Source organism: Crocuta crocuta, unplaced genomic scaffold (genome assembly GCF_008692635.1).
Source record: "Crocuta crocuta isolate KB4526 unplaced genomic scaffold, BGI_CrCroc_1.0 scaffold25, whole genome shotgun sequence".
NCBI classification, from domain to species: Eukaryota; Metazoa; Chordata; class Mammalia; order Carnivora; family Hyaenidae; genus Crocuta; species Crocuta crocuta.
Window position 1 is genome coordinate 1705468 of NW_027532015.1, and position 16970 is coordinate 1722437.

At 42.0% G+C, this 16970-nt stretch overlaps 1 protein-coding gene across 1 annotated transcript in view; it reads right to left on the minus strand.

Annotated features, from left to right (window-relative positions):
* Positions 1-203: 203 nt before the first annotated feature.
* Positions 204-16970, minus strand: part of CCDC170 (coiled-coil domain containing 170) — an 84271-nt gene continuing 67504 nt past the window's right edge. Inside the window, exons 11-12 of the mRNA XM_077776142.1 lie at positions 5375-5611; positions 204-2508 (exon numbers count right to left, since the gene is read on the minus strand). Coding sequence (XP_077632268.1) covers positions 2308-2508; positions 5375-5611 — 438 coding nt within the window. The 3' untranslated portion in view covers positions 204-2307. The remainder of the gene's footprint in view (positions 2509-5374; positions 5612-16970) is intronic.

A 16970-nucleotide genomic window follows, 5' to 3' on the forward strand; every position in this document is an offset into this window, starting at 1 on the left:
GGTAGAACTGATCAGGTTTAATTCTTTTTTTTTTTTCCTAATGGAGCTACTTTATGCATGCATTTAAATGTCTCAGACAATGACCAGAATAATAACCTCAGAAGCAATTATCACTCAAATGTATTTGGTAGAAGAGTTAGTGTTAAATATTTTAAAACCCTTGTTTAGAAAATCTCATCACCATAACATGTTTTATTGGCCAACATAAAATATACATGGATATTATAGAAGAACAAAATCTAACACAAAAATGTGAGGCTAGGCTGCCAGTTCTCGAGTGAATGCCACAGAAGGAAAGCCACCAGTCAACTGGCATTTCAACAAGGAGGGAAATGGCTTTATTAAGGGATTTCGCTTCGTCTAAATGACAAATAGTTAATGTGCATATGGACTATATACAGAGACAGAACGTATTTTTCTTATGCCATGAAATGGGAAAATATTTTTATGACAGTTTATGGTTCCGAAGTGATGTTGAATAGTGTTGAAAATAAATTCACAGAGAAAATAAATGAAGGTCATTAAAGATTGTATTTGGAAAATGAGAACAAAGGGAAGGTATAAAAACAAGCCGTCCATCTCTGAGCACCCCCCACTGTTCTAGGAGCGGCTAAAGCAAGGGCCACTCGGCAACTCAGTCCTCTAGGGACCCAGACAGTAGAGTCGCCTCCTCTGCTCTGCGTGAGTATGGGTCCAGGACAGCGGCCTCTGCAGAGCACGGGAGGGGGTCTCCAGAGCCTGCATGACTTCCGCTGGTAAAATCCAACGCTGCGGCTCCAGCCTGTTGCGGACCTAGCTGTACCCTCAGTCAGGGCTGCGCAGGTGTGTTTATCCAGTTGCAAAAGCTACTTTGTACTGTTCTTGCCCACGAGGGAGAAAGCCCGGCAACCATGACCCCTTCCCCAGGGGACACCCTTGGTTACTCTTCCTCTGTGTGATCTGTCCTCAGTAAATGTCAAACTCATTTCCTTTCCACTAAAATTTGCTTTTCTATATTTTAAAAAGCTTTATTTATTTATTTATTTTGAAAGTGAGAGTGCACACACGCACCAGCCTAGGAGCAGCAGAGAGAGAGAGGGAGAGAGAGAATCCCAAGCAGGCTCCTCGCTCTCAGCACAAAGCCCAACTCGGAGCTTGATCTCAGGAACTGTGAGATCATGACCTGAGCCGAAATCAAGAGTCAGAGGCTTAACCAACTAAGCTACCCACATGCCCCATAGAATTTGCTTTTTCTCTTAATGTTTGGATGTAATTTATTCTCCCCCCTCTCCTTTCATGAGACACCAATGCTTTTTTTCAGAAACTATTAAAAAAACTCATATGGCAAAAAAAAAGGTAATCACCCAAGAAAGTAAACGTTTTTCTCAATAAAGTTAAAAACATGGTTTCCTGAAAAATATCTGTGAAATAGAAATTTAACAAGAAGGCAGAAAATGAAAGAAAGTCATAAAACTCCAATCCGAAAAAAGTACCCATGCTGTCCGTGCCTCTGATAAACTGGTGAATAAAATTGTGTAGGATTTCATCTGACAGGATTCACGTTCAAGGTTTCATTTTTCAAGGACTGAGATCAACCCTGCTCCAACATGAAAAATTGCCACCAAATGTTGATCTGGCAGCCACATTTCAAACAGGTAAATTTCTTATAGGACCTCAGGCCTAGGTATGTTTTACTAAATAATTTGGTATATTGCTTTTTAAAGAAATCATATGGGTAATGTTCATAAATCTGTTACGTTTTGGGCTTCAATTCTTGATTGTAGGAATGTTTTCCTTGCCTTTCGGGAGCAATTTTCACCTGGATCTCAGGAATTCAGGAGAAACTGGAGGAGTGTAGTGTAGCAGAGAAGTCACAGCCTTTGAACCAGAGCCAGCGTGGTAAGGCTTCTGGTTCAATTACTAACCAATTGCAAACTTGGGTAGGTAACACCCTCTCTGAGCCCCAGAGAGGTTATAAAATCTCCACATGGCTATTATGAGAATTAAATTGGGTAGTAAAGCCCCTGACTCATAAAAGGAATCCCGTCAATGTAAATTTCCTACCACCATTACCCATTCTAGTTGGCAATCTACTGGGACTCTTCTGGGTCCCAAAGTGCTAGCAAATAAAACAATAGGTGTTTTTAGTGTCAAACATTTCCCTACAGCTGGCACCTCTGAGATCCCTTTTTGTAAATGATGGATTCTTATTCTATCATCAAAGTATATGGTATTCACATACTGATCAGATTTCAAAAGTTTAGGGAATTAGTGAAATTAGAATTGTCTGCCATCCCTTAGCTCCACCTCGTTCAAGAGACATGGTGTTCAATGAAGGAGTTTTAAGTGACTTTGTGGGTGCCTATCTCGCTCAGGCGTCACATCTTTGAGGCAGGCACAGGTGACAAAATGATGATGATGTGAATGGATCAGTCTTTCAAGACATTTGATGATTTCATAGTCAGGAAGTGCAAGACTGGTCATGTTCAAGCCCAGCATCTGGGCAACCACCTCCCTGAAGTCCACCAGCTGCAATATCAAACACACACGTTAAGGGTGAGAACAAAATGTACTGATTCCTGCTAGGCTGAAGACAACCAAACAAACAAAAGTCCCCGGGAGGGACATAAGGTAGGCAAATTACTTACTGTTTTGTACCTTGGGCCTCTCATTTATAAAATAGGAAGGGGAATCTACTAAATAACCCTAAAGTCTTTCAGGCACCAGCTCTCAGTGATTTCATAGTCACTCTTCTGATGAGCCCATTAGTGTGACACTGGCTACCAAGTCAAGAACCTCAGTGAAAAGCAACCATGAATGAGACCCATGTCCTCACTTCCAGAGGGGAATAACCATGTGCCTACTTCCCAGGGCTGTTCTGAAATTCAGATGAAATGAAACAATGACTGTGTATGTGTTCTGTATACTAGGAAGTGCTTTGCAAATGGTTGTAGCCATGGGTGATAAGTGGAATTTTAAGTGGGCATGGAACCACTAAACTAAAGGAAAAACAAAGGGCAAGAAACTATGAGCTGATGAAAAGAGAAGGACTTCTAAATAATGACCAAATGACATCACATAAACAGCCTCCTCACAATCTATAACACTGGACCCTCTGGAATTACTCTCTGTCCATCACAAAAAGAAAAATGGAGAGGTGGTGAGCTTGGAGACAATGGATGAAAAGATGCCTCACAGTCCTTCAAATTCTCCTCCACGGGTCACTGTGATTCTGTGCTCGAGTAGGAGAGATACGTCAGGGATATCTGGGCAACCCCTTGCCAGAAGTGCCTTCCATTTTAGAAGAGATGCGATCCAATATGAAGACAGATGTTACCCCCATGAAAACTGCCTTCCAAACATCCTCACCACGTGTCCATTCACATCCCAACCTCCTTCCTATGCTGAGTCCAACTTAGGGAACATAATACCCTCTCCACCCTAGTGTCCCTGGGAAGAAAGCTTCCCTCAAATGTTTCTCCCCTTTCAAATTTGGTCAAAGCTCTTAATTCCTGAGAGGTTTCCCTCTGAGAAGGCGTATGTTAGAGTTTGGCCTTCCTCAGCTGTGCCTGACATGTGAGCGAGAGCAGAGGCAGCCAAAGAGAAAAAAATATCCTAGGATCAGAGTCCATTCTCTGCCCTTTTGAGCTTCAGAAAGAGAGGGAGATGAAAGCCAAAAGCAATGGGGGTCAGACTGCCCGGTACAGTTCTTTGTGCCTGACCTCCTGATGTGCTCACCAGATAAAACTCTCCTCCTTGCAACCAGCCAGCGAGTGAGGGCTGTTTTATGGCTTCCATCTGGGCTAGATTGGCCATCGAGTCTGGGTGCCACTGTTTGAGAATTGGGACCGTTTCCTGCCACTGATCTCTGCTGGAGATAAGCTTTCCCTCCTGAGGCTGAAGCCTGGGATGATGTGAACTTCAGAGGCAATCAGGGAACATAATAAAACCTCTCCACAACCAGAAACTGGCGTTTCACAGGCTTTCCGCTCCTTTGATAAGAACGTCTTTTTCTTTTCTACAATTCATTCCATGAACACATGAATTATTATTCTTAGCAGAGCAAATCATAATGGTTATTTTAGTGCCAAAAAGATGTGAGAGGGCAGGCTGATACACTGAAATGGTATAGAAAGATTTGTAAATTGTTTTTGAAGAAATGTATGAATAATTTTCAAGCTTTTGAATTGTCCTATCTTTTCTAAACAAGATTTCACCACCAGATTTCTACGCACCTGCTTTTCTCTCTTTTCTGCTTCTTCCAGAGATTTTTTTAGTGTCTTCATTTCGCTGGTTACCACTTCTATCATGTTCCTGGCTCTCTCTTTATCCTCCTTAGCCTCATGCTCTGTAGAATACAGTTCTGACTTGACAGACATTAGCTTTTTCTCAGCTTTCTCCTTCATCTTCTCAAGTTTGTCTCTGGATTTATTTAGGTCTTCAATGGCTTTGGTCTGTTCCAAAGTCTTAATCTAAGAAGTTAAGAGAATGCCAATAATTTCTTTTATATTGATTTAGGACAATTATATCAACAAGATAAACTAGAAGTCAATGAAATGCACTTAATAACTTTTTTATGAACAAAGAATGGAATTCGCCCCAGTTATACAGACTTTGCAAAGCATACATGCTGGGCAAACATGTCTTAAGGCCATTTGTCAACATGTCAGAGAACCATTTTGGAGGATGTGGAGTGTGACACACATTGTCTTTATAACAAAACAGGAATAAAAAGTGTTGAAATTCTAACAGATACTACAACATGGATGAACCTTAAAGACATTGCAAGAAGTAAACTAAGCCAGACACAAAAGGACACCTATTGTATAACTCTGTTTATAGGCAGTACCTAGCATAGGCTGGCTCATAGAGATAGAAGGTAGAACAGAATTCCATCCCCAGTGGAGGAATGGGGACTTATTTAATGGGCACTGAGTTTCTGCTTCAGATGATAAAATGTGCTAGAAATGGATAGCGGTGATGGTTGCACAACACTGTGAATGTACTTAACACCACTGAATTGCACACTTAAAAATGGTTAAAATGGTAGCTTTTATGTTCTGTATATTTTACCACAATTTTAAAAAAAAGAACTGGAAGTAGTTTTGCATATTTGACACAAAATTTTTAAAACTGACTATAAAAATAAATATGAATGAGCTACCACTTAACATCCACTGCGATGGCCACAATCAAAACGAGACACAGGGGCACCTGGGTGGCTTAGTCGGTTAAGCGTCCGACTTTCGCTTGGGTCATGATCTCGCGGTTCGTGGGTTCGAGCCCCGCGTCGGGCTCTGTGCTGACTGCCAGCTCAGAGCCTGGAGCCTGTTTCAGNGCTTTTGAATTGTCCTATCTTTTCTAAACAAGATTTCACCACCAGATTTCTACGCACCTGCTTTTCTCTCTTTTCTGCTTCTTCCAGAGATTTTTTTAGTGTCTTCATTTCGCTGGTTACCACTTCTATCATGTTCCTGGCTCTCTCTTTATCCTCCTTAGCCTCATGCTCTGTAGAATACAGTTCTGACTTGACAGACATTAGCTTTTTCTCAGCTTTCTCCTTCATCTTCTCAAGTTTGTCTCTGGATTTATTTAGGTCTTCAATGGCTTTGGTCTGTTCCAAAGTCTTAATCTAAGAAGTTAAGAGAATGCCAATAATTTCTTTTATATTGATTTAGGACAATTATATCAACAAGATAAACTAGAAGTCAATGAAATGCACTTAATAACTTTTTTATGAACAAAGAATGGAATTCGCCCCAGTTATACAGACTTTGCAAAGCATACATGCTGGGCAAACATGTCTTAAGGCCATTTGTCAACATGTCAGAGAACCATTTTGGAGGATGTGGAGTGTGACACACATTGTCTTTATAACAAAACAGGAATAAAAAGTGTTGAAATTCTAACAGATACTACAACATGGATGAACCTTAAAGACATTGCAAGAAGTAAACTAAGCCAGACACAAAAGGACACCTATTGTATAACTCTGTTTATAGGCAGTACCTAGCATAGGCTGGCTCATAGAGATAGAAGGTAGAACAGAATTCCATCCCCAGTGGAGGAATGGGGACTTATTTAATGGGCACTGAGTTTCTGCTTCAGATGATAAAATGTGCTAGAAATGGATAGCGGTGATGGTTGCACAACACTGTGAATGTACTTAACACCACTGAATTGCACACTTAAAAATGGTTAAAATGGTAGCTTTTATGTTCTGTATATTTTACCACAATTTTAAAAAAAAGAACTGGAAGTAGTTTTGCATATTTGACACAAAATTTTTAAAACTGACTATAAAAATAAATATGAATGAGCTACCACTTAACATCCACTGCGATGGCCACAATCAAAACGAGACACAAAACATAGGACCCAGCAATTCCACATCCAGGTTTATATGTTCAAGAGAACTGAAAACTTACATCACACAGAACATGTATACAGAAGTTCACAGCAGCACATTATTACCAAAAAGTCAAAACAACCCAAACACCCATCAACTGATCAGCAGATACATAAAATGCGGTCTCTCCATGCGCTGGAATGTCATGTGGCGATAAGAAGGAACGAAATCCTGACATCTTGGATGAATCTCGAAAACATTATGCTAAGGGGGAAGAGGCAGTCACGAAAGACCACTGACTATATTATTCCATTTATATGAAAGATCCAGAAAAGGCCAGGGACTGGTGAGAGGGTAGATTGGAGAGCAACTGCTAATGGTTTTTTTTAAGGGTGATGAAAATGTTCTGAAATTAGATAATGGAAATTTGGTTTCATCCACTAGAACACACAACTTCTTAAGAAATTCAGCTCCTTTTCCAGCAGAGAGGAGGCTGATGGCAGACAGGCTTGCACAAACTCAAAACTCCGAACTGGTTCCATGCAGGAGACAGGTGGCCCTTGGGAAACTGGCCGCTGCTGGGGGGCTTGCAAGCAAGAAGGCATAAAAACCACCACTGCAGCTTGGGAAATCCGCAGGCAATAAAAGGCCAACAGCTGGAGGAGGGAACTCTGAGTCCGTTTTTGAGCCAATGACATGACACTAGAAGACCAGCCTCTTGAGTCAATTTAATAGCACCCACTAAGTGCAAATCTACAGAGGCGAGCCTCGGAGATCATTCATGTATTTCAAGTTATCAGAACCCATATCTGAATATGGCCAGCATATTAGATGCAGCATAATAGAGTATTCCCTTGATGACGCTTCCTGAGTGTGATGATGTACAGTGGTCACATAGAATACTCTCAGTCTTGGGGCACCTGGGTGGCTCAGTAGGTTCAACATCTGACTCTTGATTTTGGCTCAGGTCATCTCACAGTTCATGAGATCTGTCAGTCTCTGTGCTAACAGCATGGAGCCTGCTTGGGATTCTCTCTCTCCCTCTCTCTCATTCTGCTCCTCTTCTGCTTGCTTGCTCGCACACATGTGTACCTTTCTCTCTCTCAAAATAAATAAGCATTTTAAAATAAATAGATAAAAAGCCTTAAAATAATTTGTGACATGGCTCAGGAACCATAGAAAATATCCATAGTTCAGCAATTTGATCATCAACTTGAGAATTTAAAAAAAAAGAAGAAGAAAAGAAGAAGATTCTTGGTCTTACGAGATACCCGGCAGGTATTTAGGGGTGAAGTGCCATGATGCATGTAACTTACTCTTAGGTGTTTCAGCAAAAATGAAAACTTCCCACCCTCATTAGGCAAAACACAGCAATCGGTCAAGTGTTAACAATTATTCCATAAATCATTATGTGAAGAATAAAATACTGTCCATTATGCTACTCTTGCAACTGTTCTATAGATTTGAAATTCCTCAAAACAAGAAGTCGGGAAAAGGAACTTCTCCATGCATGATCAATACAACATGCATCTTCTCGGTAAATGTTTTTTAATATATATGTATATTTATATCTAAATTATACAAGCAGCTGCTCTAAATAATATATTCCATGGATTGTCAAACATTTTACAAATTGGGGACATTACACGAATGAAATCTCTCAATTTTAAAACAAAGCCATCTCCCTTTAAGACAAAGACACTTGCTTCATATGCAAACTATCTCCCTGCTGCAGAGAAAATGGGCGGCAAAGTGGGAAGTTGCTGCGATTAAGATACCGAATTCAAAATCTTGTTAGTAACAGACACATGCAGCCTTTCTGCTCAGATTGGAAAAATATTTACAGTGGACTATCTACCAAAAGTGACAGAACACAGCTTGGAGAGCTAGAAGTACATAAATCAGGTCCTAATGAGAAGAATTCATAGCCAAGACTTTCTGAAAAATATGAAACATTATCACAATCCTAAGGGCTGCCTCAGTTCTTGTCATCAGGGAGCAAAGGCAAGTCAAGGAGCTCTGAGCCAAGCCACCAGAAACAGAACTGAAAGCCAGTGGACGACGGAGACCTCGGATTCCTAACTTAGACTCAACAAACAAACGAGACGTGGGAGTGGGGGTGTGGCTAAGCTGGTCTCTTAGTCCCTCCTAAAGGAGCTTCCCAGATTCAGCCCAGAGTTCAGCAAGAGCCTCTGATAATCTTCCAGTGGGGCAGAACTGGTCATAAACAACACTGACATGCCACCCAGAGCCCAGCAAGGATGGAGAAGGTTCTGAGTGTACGTTACTTCCAGTGACCTCCATATCTAGTATCAGCCTTCTTGAGAGAAAAAATATCGAAATCTGGTGAACAATTCTCTGTCATGTTAGAAGAGCTGAAGGCCCTCAAAGAGATGGTGATTAAATTTAAAATCTGATGTGTTGAAGGTCCCCCCGCCCAATCCCCCAAAGATCTAAATTCTCTAGCTAGAGAGTTTTCAAGAAACTGCACAAAAAATGCAAATCTGCAGGAAGGAGCTAGGCACCGCACACAGGCTCCCCAAAGACAGTGGGGCAGCAGAGTGGGAGAGTATCCCCATGACCCGAATTTGTGCTATGTCCCTACTAAAGAGAATGAACCACAGGGATCTTACCAGAAGGAAACTGAAACCAAAATTAAAGAAGGGGTTCGTGTGACTTTGCACTATGAGCACACGTCCACCATTCTACAACCCACTCTATAACCCATTCTACCACCCATTCTTTAACCTATTCTACAATGCATTCTACAACCCAAGAAGTTCTTCCTTGTGGGTTCTGCTTGGTGTATACATTCACAGTGGGGAGAGCTCAGAGCATTTCCAGGCCCATGAACCTACCTCCACTGAATCCAAGATGGTAGGTTACACGAAATATATATAAAGAAATGCTGCACTGACTGGGCTGGATATAGTTCTGGAGTGGAGAAGGAGCATGGGGAGCAGCTATCTTGTGTGCAAGATTATCAAGAGAGGTAGCAAGAGGGAGAGACCTTTGCTGCTGGCTGACAAATGTTATTCCCTTTTGGGGTTTCCTTGAGAGACTACAATGAAGATAACAATGGCTCTTCGCTGAGTTTTTGTCTGTTTTGTAGTCTGACTGCTGATTTGGGGGCACAGCTCCCTACCAAAATTGGGCCACATGGTACAGATTGAAAGTTGATGCCTCTCCACCAAATATCTATTGTTTCTTTTGTTCTTACTGCCCAGAACAAACCCATTTCTCAGGCTGACTTCATCTAAGTGAGGTCCAGGGACTAAGTTCTGGCCAATGGAGAAATACAAAGCATTGTACTTCCCTGAAAGTGGCCTTCAGGGTGTCCCCACTTTCGTCTTTGCTGGTGGCTGGAATGAGACCAGAGCCCCAGCAGCTAGCTGTGTTAAGAAGTGGCTCTGAAGATAAAGGCTATGGCTAGGACAGTGAATCAGAAAGAAAAGGCAGGGTTACTGATGGTGATCCTTAGATCATCCTACTAAGCATGGCACTGTCTTCCTTTTGGTGAGAAAGGAATAAACATCTCTCCTATCTAAGCCACTGTTAGAAGGGGCTGTTTCAATACATTTAGCTGAAACTAATCATAACCGACGCAGGCTAAGAAGCAAATGGTGTTATGTGAGTTACACAAAGCTTTCTGGATCCTCTGGAGTCCTGCCACATGATTTCAGTGCCTGCATTTGCATTTGTGCAAACACCTATATTTGTACCAATTAGTAGCACTACTTTAATTATTCTAGGTTAATGAGAGAAGAGCAAAGGTGGAGTTAATACATAAATAAGGTGTTCGTGCCAAAGGAAGGCCAAACTATGTCATGATGCATGTGCAAACAAAATGTCTGCAGCACTGAATTAAATCACAGGGTAGCATAAATGCTCTGTCCTTAGAAAACAAACTACAGGCATGCCAAACTCAAAAGAAACTGTACTGTGAGCAATTGACACTACACGTTCTTACTCATGACGATTGTAGGGAAATAACATAACTTGGCACATTGAATGTATATCTTTAATGTGTTTAATTTATTTTTATACTTCATTTTGCTTTCTAAATTGATTTGAAATTTGCAGTGGTAAAAATGTAGCAAGAATAAGAAATTCCTATTCAGTGTTAAATTTGTATATATGAAAGCAATACTGTAAGAAAATTATTGTGATGCAACACAGGGAGGAGAACCTGTAAAAGAATATTTTTCTTTCAAAAAGAGATTTCTATAATAATCAGGTTTGCCTGCCAACTTAAAATTTAATAACTCATCTGGAAAGGCCCATTTTTTCCTGGTCAAGACTTTGGGGGGAAATTTACTGCATGAGTCTTTAAAAGGGAGATTGGGATAACCTAGGAATCAAGGTCTTGGAGCACAATTTTGCAAAAGACAAAGAAATGCACGGAAAAACTCCACACAAATGTTCCCAACAGCCTTGTTCATAATAGCTAAAAAATGGAAACAATCAAAATGTCCATCAAATGGTGAATGCATAAACAAAGTGTGGTATATCCAAAAGACGGAAGAGTATTCAGCATGAAATGGTACTGTGATGGTTAACATTATGTGTCAACTGGACGGGGCCACAGACCCCAGGTATTTGGTGAGGCATGGACATTTCTGTGAGGGTGTCCTGGGGTAAGATTAACATTTTAAGTTAGTGGACTTTCAGTAAAGTATATTTCCCTTCCATAGTATGGGTGGGCTTCATCCAATCATTAGAAGGCCTGAATAGAAAAGTGACTCTCCCTGAGCAAGAAGGAATTCTGCCAGAAGACAACCTTTGGACTTGAACTGCAACATCAGCTCTTCCTGCCCACCCCCCACCCCAGGTTTTGAACTTGCCAAATTCCATAATCATGTGAGCCAATTCTTTAAACCTAGTCAATCTCCCTGTAGCTCTCACTCTCCCCCTCTCTCTCCCTTCTTCTTTCTATGATATCATAAAATTAAGCACCTCACACCTGTCAAAATGGCTAAAATTAACACCTCAGGCAACAACAGATGTTGGCGAGGATGCAGAGAAAGAGGATCTCTCCTGCACTGCTGGTGGGAATGCAAACTGGTGTAGCCACTCTGGGAAACAGTGTGGAGGTTCCTCAAAAAATTAAAAATAGAACTCCCCTATAACCCAGCAACTGCTGTACTATTTATCCAAGGGATACAGGTGTGCTGTTTCAAAGGGGCACATGCACCCCAATGTTTATAGCAGCACTATCAACAAAAGCCAAAGTGTGGAAAGGGCTCAAATGTCCATCGACAAATGAATGGATAAAGAAGATGTAGTACACACACACACACACACACACACACACACACACACACTGGAGTATTACTCGCCAATTAAAAAGAATGAAATCTTGCCATTTGCAACAATGTGGATGGAACTAGAGGGTATTATGCTAAGTGAAATTAGTCAGAGAAAGACAAATATCATATTACTTCACTCATATGTGGAACAGATTAACATAACGAAAGGGAAGCAAAAATAATATAAAAACAGGGAGGAGGACAAAATACAAGTGATTCTTAAATATAGACAACAAACTGAGGGTTGCTGGAGGGGTTGTGGGAGGGGGGATGGGCTAAATGGACAAGAGGCATTAAGGAGGACTCTTGCTGGGATGAGCACTGGGTGTTACATGTAAGGGATGCATCACTGGAATCTATTCCTGAAATCATTATTGCACTATATGCTAACTAACTTGGATGTAAATTGAAAAATTAAAAAAATAAAATAAAATAAATAAGTAAAAGGAGAAAGAAAGAAAGAAAGAAAGCCCATGATTTTACACCATGTTCTCCAACCAAACTTTTACCTAATAAAGCTGACATTTGGATTTTAAAAAAGTGAATTTCACAGCATGTGAATTATATCTTGACTTTTTAAGACACAGAAATGAAATGCAAATGATTGTTTTTAATGTTTATTTTATTTTTCGAGAGAGAGAGAGACAGAGCACAAGCAGGGGAGGAGCAGAGAGATAGGGAGACACAGGATACAAAGCAGGCTCCAGGCTCTGCACTGTCAGCACAGAGCCCTATGCAGGGCTAAAACCTATGAACGGTGAGATCATGATCTGAGCCAAAGTCAAATGCTTAACCAACTGAGCCACCCAGGCACGCCCAAATTATTTTTTATATTGATCCTCCATAAATGGTGAAATTAATTCTTAATTTACTAAGTGTACCGGGCTGAGCAGTGCCCCTCCCCACCAAAACATATATGTCCAACCAGAACCTCAGAATGTTACTTATTTAGAGTAAGGGCCTTTGCGGGTATAATTAAGGTAAGGATCTCACGATGAGATCATCCTCGATCAGGGTGGTCCCTAAAACCAACAGTGAGTGGCCTTATAAGAGACAGAAAAGGAAGGACACAAGAGGGGAAGGTCATGTAAGGATGTCAGCAGAGAGGGATTCCACAGGTGCAAAAGCCAACGGCTGTCAGCAGCAACCAGGAGCCAAGAGAAAGTCATGGAGTGGATTCGCCCTCAGGTTCCCCAGAGGGAATCAACCTTGTCAACATCTTCATTTCAACCTGCTGGCCTCCAAAATTATGAGAAGAAACAATTTCTATTGTATTAAGCCACCCAGTTTGTAGTAATCAGTTATGGTAGCCATAGAAAATGAATATAGAAAAGCCATCTTTGCTAACGTTCAGAAATGTTACCTTATGAATAATAAATACAGAGACAAACACAGGCAATGTACAAAGATGAATAATTGATATCATTAGTCTGTCTTGGACACTAACATTATATGTTCAAACAAAAACAAAAGTCATTTGTAACTAAAATCTCTGATAAATTCATGAAGTTGGCATTTGCTGTGTTAGTTAGATCTCTATTCTCCACTAGAAAGCAGACTTAGCTTAGCATCCAATTTAAATGTTTAGGAGCCCGAGTAATCGCTGAGTCAGTCAAAAGCCACCTCTCCTATACCTTCCCTATAATCTTAGCTATCAAAAGGTGTGGATCTAAAGAAAAACAAATGAACACACAAGCCAACTTTATTTACTTTCCCAACTCTTCCCTCTTTTATCCAAGAGTTCCGGAAGAGCCGGCCACTGACTCTGTGTCTTCTTCTCCTTCATCTCTCAGCCTACTGGGATTTGGCTTATTCTCAAAGTCCTCACCCACTACTGTTTCAATCTACACTACACGTGCTTGAGCCATAAATGTCCCAATGCCAAGTGCTGTGAAGAGTCCTTTGGTCTCTACTTTACTGCTACTCTTGATGCTATTGGCCACAGTGTCATTCTGGAGCCCACCTGTTCTTGCATATCTCTCAGTTTCCTTTTAGTCTCTTCCCTGATGACTTCACTCTCCTCCCTGAAATTGTCCAGTGGCTCCCCAGGACCCAGAGGACAAGTCCAAGCACCTCTGGAGATACATGAGACCCTGGATGGTCTGGTCCCTGTCCACTGCTCAGCTGCTTCTTCCACCACTCCTTGACTCTGTAAATCATCATGGTGTCGGCAACAACCAACTAGAGTTCTGTTCACCTGCTTACTGCATCAAATTCCCACTGGTATTTTCCCCTTCTCCAATCTATTTGTCTATAGCTCATTTATTCCCATTCCACCTACACAGTTTTTGCCATATCCACGTATCACCTATGGTACTCATTTTTTTTCTTTAACTCAACCACCTTTTTAACTTACCTTAATTTCTTTTTATGAAGTTTATTTATTTGTTTAGAGAGAAAATGCAAGTGCTGGGGTTCGGGGGGAGAAAAAGGGAGACGGAGAATCCAAGCAGGCTCCACACCATCAGCATGGACCCTGACACAGGGCTCAAACCACCAACCGTGAGATCATGACCTGAGCCTAAGTCAGACACTTAGCTGACTAAGCCACCCAGGTGCCCCTGAATTCACTTCTATTAAAAGGAATTTTATATGATTTCACTAGAATTTGCCACAACAGTAAGACATCCATAAAACAAACCCAGGGGCGCCCTGGGTGGCTCAGTCAGTTGAGCATCTGACTTTAGCTCAGGTCATGATCTCATGGTCCATGAGTTCGAGCCCCGCATGGGGCTCTGTGCTGACAGCTCAGAGCCTGGAGCCGGCTTCAGATTCTTTGTCTCCCTCTCTCTCTGCCCCTCCCCCACTTGCTCCCTATCTCCATCTCTCATAAACGCATGCATATTAAAATAAATTTTAAAATTAAATAAAAAATAAAAGAAACACTGTGCAACTTATTATGAGGAACAATGAATAATGTATAGGATTGTTGATCACTATATAGTACACCTGAAACTAATGTAACACTGTATGTTAATTATAGTGGATTTAAAAATGTTTTAAAGAAGTAAAGAGCCACTGCACAATAAAAACAAAACAGTATTACTTGGTACTGTTTCTTGTGCTCAGCACTGAGCTTAAGGCTTATTTTTTGTTTGAGAAGTAGACCAGCAAATGTTCTAGAGGCATAAAAACATAATAACCTCAAATTAAGATTTTCTCCTTGTAGTGAAAGAATTGAAAGAAAAATTAAAGGCAGTCCATTTTTCACTTCAAGAGTGAACATCACACCGTGCCCTGTCGTGAACCACCTAGAAGCATTTTATATGCCACAAGGGGTGCACACCCCATACTTGGAGACGTTGCTTTACACCACGGACACCGGAATAGGAAATCGTTCCACCAGACACTCCCACCAGAACCACGCGTTGCATAATCATACCACCCAAAGAGCAAAACGTAATTACCGAAATCAGGCTTGCTTGTGAAAGGTTAAGTGGAAAGACCACTTGCAGATAATTACAATAATCCCGGGGAGCTACGGTGCAGAGCTGAGGCAGACACCGTTGGGACCAAACAGGAACGTATTCTATAGACACAGGACTCAACTTCCAGTAGCTGTTTTCCAACTGCTGCTACGGAAAGTGTGGGCCACTCTTTCCCCAACGCTATTTCCGACTCATAATGTTGTCTCAGCCTGGGGTCCCAGCCCTACTGCCAATAACCGTAGCCTGCAAGACGCTCTCCTCAGACCATGGCCCCAACGGGCCCCCACACCGCCGTGACCCAGGAAGTGCCCCACCTCTCAAACCACTCATCCCTCACTCTCACCCAGCGGGTGCTGGGACCCGTTCCTGGGGGTCACCGATGGGAAATCCCTTGTCCCATCATCACGTCCTCTGTCACTAGACTGAGTGCTGCCATGCTCCATGCAAGCCGATCTCATTCAGGCCCCCGAGCTATGGTAATTCTGAAGACTCTACGAGGCCCACAGAACAAGAGCCGCACAGTACAACTGTCACCCTCAGCAGTGATAAAATTAGCTAAAATGGCAACCAATTTTCGTGTCTGCTTTATAGACTATTCATTCACCACATTATTATATTTTTTTAATATAAACTTGGTTTCCATATAATACCCAGCGCTCTTGTTGGCACATTATTATACTTTCACTTTTCGGTATCTGGAGACACGCAGAGAACAAGGTGGGACCTGCACATTCATGTCAGAATCCTGACACTAGAGCCCAGGCTGCTACATTCAGAGATGGAATCTCAGTTTTCGGAAACTGGGAAAAGCAAGGCAGGCCTCTAGTATCAAGGGAAGCAAGGGGCTCTGAGATGATGAGCAGAGGGGCGGAGTAGAAAGAACACAGCAGCGACCCAATTATGGAGAACCGGTGCTCCGACGCGAGCCGCAGAGGCAAGGCCCATCTCAGAGCTAGGTTAGCAGGAAAATCAACAGCGAGGGTGACTCAATCCCGACTTTTTAAATTAAGTTTCATAATTTCTCCTGGGGACAGAAAACCCGCACTCTATGAGAAGGGGGAAATCTGTTGGTGGGGACCAGATGTCCTCAGCTGGAGGGTGGAGGGGGCTGGGAACCGGAGGCCAGGCAGCTCGCACTGTAGCTACCAGCCCCGGAACGCGTGGTTTCAGACACAGTGGTGGTCTAATTCGGACATCCTCACTTCAGTCCTTCCTCCAGGAAGCCCTCCTGCATCAGGCTTCCTCCGTGTCACTCCCACTTAGTTATCCTTAGGAATCACTCAGACTGCTCCACCTTCTCTTCTCTGGCTTTCTTGAGTTCAGCAAGCTCAGTGTATGAAAATCCCCAGTGCGGGGCGCCTGGGCGGCTCAGTCAGTTAAGCGTCGGACTTTGGCTCAGTCCATGATCTCACGGTTTGTGAGTCCAAACCCCGCATCCGGTGAGCCCCGCTTCTCTCTATTCATCTCTCTCTGCCCCTCACTCACTTGCACCCTGTCTCTCTCAAAAAAAAAAAAAAACCAGTGCTATTTCCCTTTCCTCTATATCACAGATTTCTTTGAAGAATTTGAACTCTTCCACCGAAACATGTTTATAATGAAACACGTCCCTTTCTTGATGACGGAATTGACCTCCCTGTTTTGAAATCCGGGTTCACCTTATTTATCATTCCTAGTCTATGTTTTGGTATGTGAATATTTAACACCAATTTTGCGAACTATTCTCATCTTTCCTTCAACATGAGGAAGCCAATGAGTAGAACAGAATCTTCTTAGGCCCAAGGCCGGGAGTATAGCAAGAATAGCAGTAAAGACATAATAACCCCTTCTTTTTTTTTCAAGTTAGTTAACATACAGTGTAGTCTTGGCTTCAGGAGCAGAATCCAGTGATTTATCTCTTACATAGAA